At 35.4% G+C, this 2,881-nt stretch overlaps 1 protein-coding gene across 1 annotated transcript; it reads right to left on the bottom strand.

Moving 5' to 3' along the window:
* Positions 1-290: 290 nt before the first annotated feature.
* LOC142549041 (putative serine/threonine-protein kinase WNK11) lies at positions 291-2,383 on the bottom strand. The gene is made up of 3 exons (XM_075657780.1): positions 2,170-2,383; positions 1,273-1,776; positions 291-867 (listed from the first exon to the last, which is right to left on the bottom strand). Exons 1-3 carry the CDS (start codon positions 2,245-2,247, stop codon positions 460-462), a joined length of 990 nt encoding a protein of 329 aa, XP_075513895.1. The 5' UTR covers positions 2,248-2,383; the 3' UTR covers positions 291-459.
* Between the last annotated feature and the right edge of the window lie 498 nt (positions 2,384-2,881).

Raw genomic sequence — 2,881 nt, 5'->3', positions numbered from 1 at the left:
TATACAACAGAGGATTCCTCTGTTATAATGGAGTGAAACTTCTTCATAATGGGGGTAAACTTATCATTTTATAGTCTTTCGATCTCTTCTCTCACTCTAATATCGATGTGAGACAATGTACTCACAACCCAAATTATAGGAGGTTATAGTTTTGCTTGGATATTAATTGAATGAAAAAAAAAATGATATTTTTGTCTATCAAATTAAAATAAAGTTATAGTTGGGGACTTGATAGATCAAATGAGATTCTTATCAAACTCTATTGCAGAAATCAATACCACACAAAACCCTTCCCAGATCAACAAATTTTCAATCTTTGCAGTAAACTTTAGATGGAACATCATCATACACCTCAACGCGAATCGAGATGCAATTCCAACACCAAAACCATGAGGAAAAGAAAAAATTTACAAAGACTAAACCAAAACAAAAACCAAGGTCATTCGATTCGATCACTTGCTAATTGCTAGCGCTATCTAAACAACATTTTTCTTCGTCATCATCATCGCTAATTCCATCAAAAAACGGATCATTAAGAAGATCAGCAGCTGATGGCCTAGCTCTCGGCTGAGCCAAACATTTCTCAATAAATGCTTTCACCTCTGGATCCTTGACTTTATCCATGGCTTGAGGCCTCACACCGGAAGTTACCTTTTTGTATATCTTGGCAACATTGTTACATTCTGTGTAAGGTAATTCAAGAGTCACCATCTCGAGCAAGCACATGCCGAATGAGTATATGTCTATTAGCTCGGTGTAGTTTTCCTCATAGAGTTCTGGTGCCATAAATTCTGGCGTCCCAAGTAATGAGTGAGCTGAGTGGTTCTTCCCAACTATTGCAGCCAAGCCCAAATCGCCAATTTTCACCTATTTAAGTGAAGCAGTGTTGAAGAGTAATTTAGCATCACGTGATTAATTTGAGAGAAATGATTATTTAGCTAAGGGAGAGGACTAATAATGGAAAGCACATAAAATTAAATCTTTTCGGCGAAATAGGAAGCGGCTAAGGAATCACGTGAAAACAGACCACTTACTCTCTTGATCATTAATCAGAGCAGAAGGATAATTTCAATGATACATATGCATTAATGTTTACCATGAATAATGAGATTTCTCGACCTAGTTCTACAAAAAAAGTAACATTAATATCTTGTGCATTTTTTAAAGATAATTTCAATTGTTTCCATACTTCTCCAGCAACCATTTCAATTCCTCATAATCAAAACAAAAGAACCCGAAAACACAGGAAAAACGAGACATGTTAATATATACCTGCCCGATGTTCCCATTAATAAAGACATTGCTACAATTGAGATCCCTGTGAATCACACAAGGCTCATGAGTATGCATATAGTGCAAACCACTAAGAATTTGTTTCGACCACTTCTTCAACGCCTTAATCGAAACTTGCTTGTGTTTCTTCCTGTACTCCCTCAAATTCCCTGATGTACAAACTTCGGTGATAAAGTTCAACGTGTTCCTTTTTTCATCTCTCCAAACCGAGTATAGCACAATGATGTTCTTGTTTTTCAAGGTCTTCAATAACCGAACCTCGGAATATAATCGAGTTATCATGGCTTCATCTCCAGAGAAGTTTCGCAATTTGACCTGGTTCCATGCTACCTCTATCCCTTCTTCTTGGTCAAACGCTCTATAAACTTTTTTCACTGCCCCAGACCCAAGAAGCTCACTATACCTACCATAACGACCCGTAGGGTCGACTTCCACAAAAGGCTCCCTATCTGAATCAGCAAGATCAGAACTCATTCTAGGCATCTACAAAAGATGATTTTTTTAAGTAATATAGCAATTGAACATGATAAAAATAAAAACTTTAAAATACTCATTTATTGATATCAAGAACACGAATTTGTCCAAGAAAATAAATTTCATGATTTCACTCGCATTTCTCGACTTCTTTCGCAATTTATAAGAGGATAGAAAATCAACAATCCCAAATTTGTTCAACTCGCGACAACAGAAACGACTGATCCGTTTATATAAATCGGCATACATTTCACCTAAAACCACATATATTTCTCTACACCGTATCAATCAAAGAATAAACACAGTTCTTCACTATATCCACAATCCAGAAGCAAACCAAACACAAATCCCGTAACCCACAATCCCCATTAAACAAAAGCCTAAGAGACAGCAAAATCTTACCAAAATTTCTAAGCCCTTTTGCGAATCCTCGATTCCGTATGCATGAAGGAAAGCACTGCTATTCTTCGTGCTAAGCATCAAGGCAGGGGAGAGGGGTCAACCCGGGGAGGCCGAGATATTTTATAGTACTAGCTTCGGAGGTTTAGTCGACTGTGGTGCGTAAACCTACAGTGACGAGGTAAAAGCCTAAACCCAGCGTGTATGGAAGGAATCCTATATCGAAAAGGAAAAAAAGGAAAATCGTGTGAAAGTGAAATTTCATTAATTTTCCGAGGAATAATTTTTTATACTGTCTGAAAACGAAATAAATACTAGAAAACAATAAAATTAAATAAGTTGTAAAGGAAAAAGTAAATATTATTTTACTTTTTAGAAATAATTTTCCCTCTCTCCGAAATAAAATAAATACTCAAATTTCATAAATTTAAGAAATCTATAAAATTCTACCAAGAACGAAAGTAAGCTAGTTTGTTTTTACATTTAATTTCATGTGTTTGAAGTTAAAGTAAATTTTTTTTAATGAAACATTATTATTAAATTTTGTGTGACTGATTTTCGACTCGATTCAACTCATATATTGGACACGATTTCGGACAGAGCAATTCATTGTTGTTGTCGGTTGCATGTCAAGTGTTTGATGAAATCCGTTGGAATAATTTTGATTAGTCATATAGCATAAAATTCTTTTGATTTACTGCTAGGATCCAACCTA

The sequence above is a fragment of the Primulina tabacum genome, chromosome 6, assembly GCF_025594145.1.
Source record: "Primulina tabacum isolate GXHZ01 chromosome 6, ASM2559414v2, whole genome shotgun sequence".
NCBI lineage: Eukaryota > Viridiplantae > Streptophyta > Magnoliopsida > Lamiales > Gesneriaceae > Primulina > Primulina tabacum.
This window is presented reverse-complemented; position numbering and strand designations above follow the sequence as displayed.

Excerpts from the sequence above, each read along its gene's own strand:
- LOC142549041 (XM_075657780.1), bottom strand. The coding sequence starts at position 2,247 with ATGCTTAGCACGAAGAATAGCAGTGCTTTCCTTCATGCATACGGAATC. Across the intron at positions 1,777-2,169 it reads AAAAGGGCTTAGAAATTTTG|ATGCCTAGAATGAGTTCTGA; the intron begins GTAAGATTTTGC and ends CATCTTTTGTAG. Across the intron at positions 868-1,272 it reads TTAATGGGAACATCGGGCAG|GTGAAAATTGGCGATTTGGG; the intron begins GTATATATTAAC and ends TCACTTAAATAG.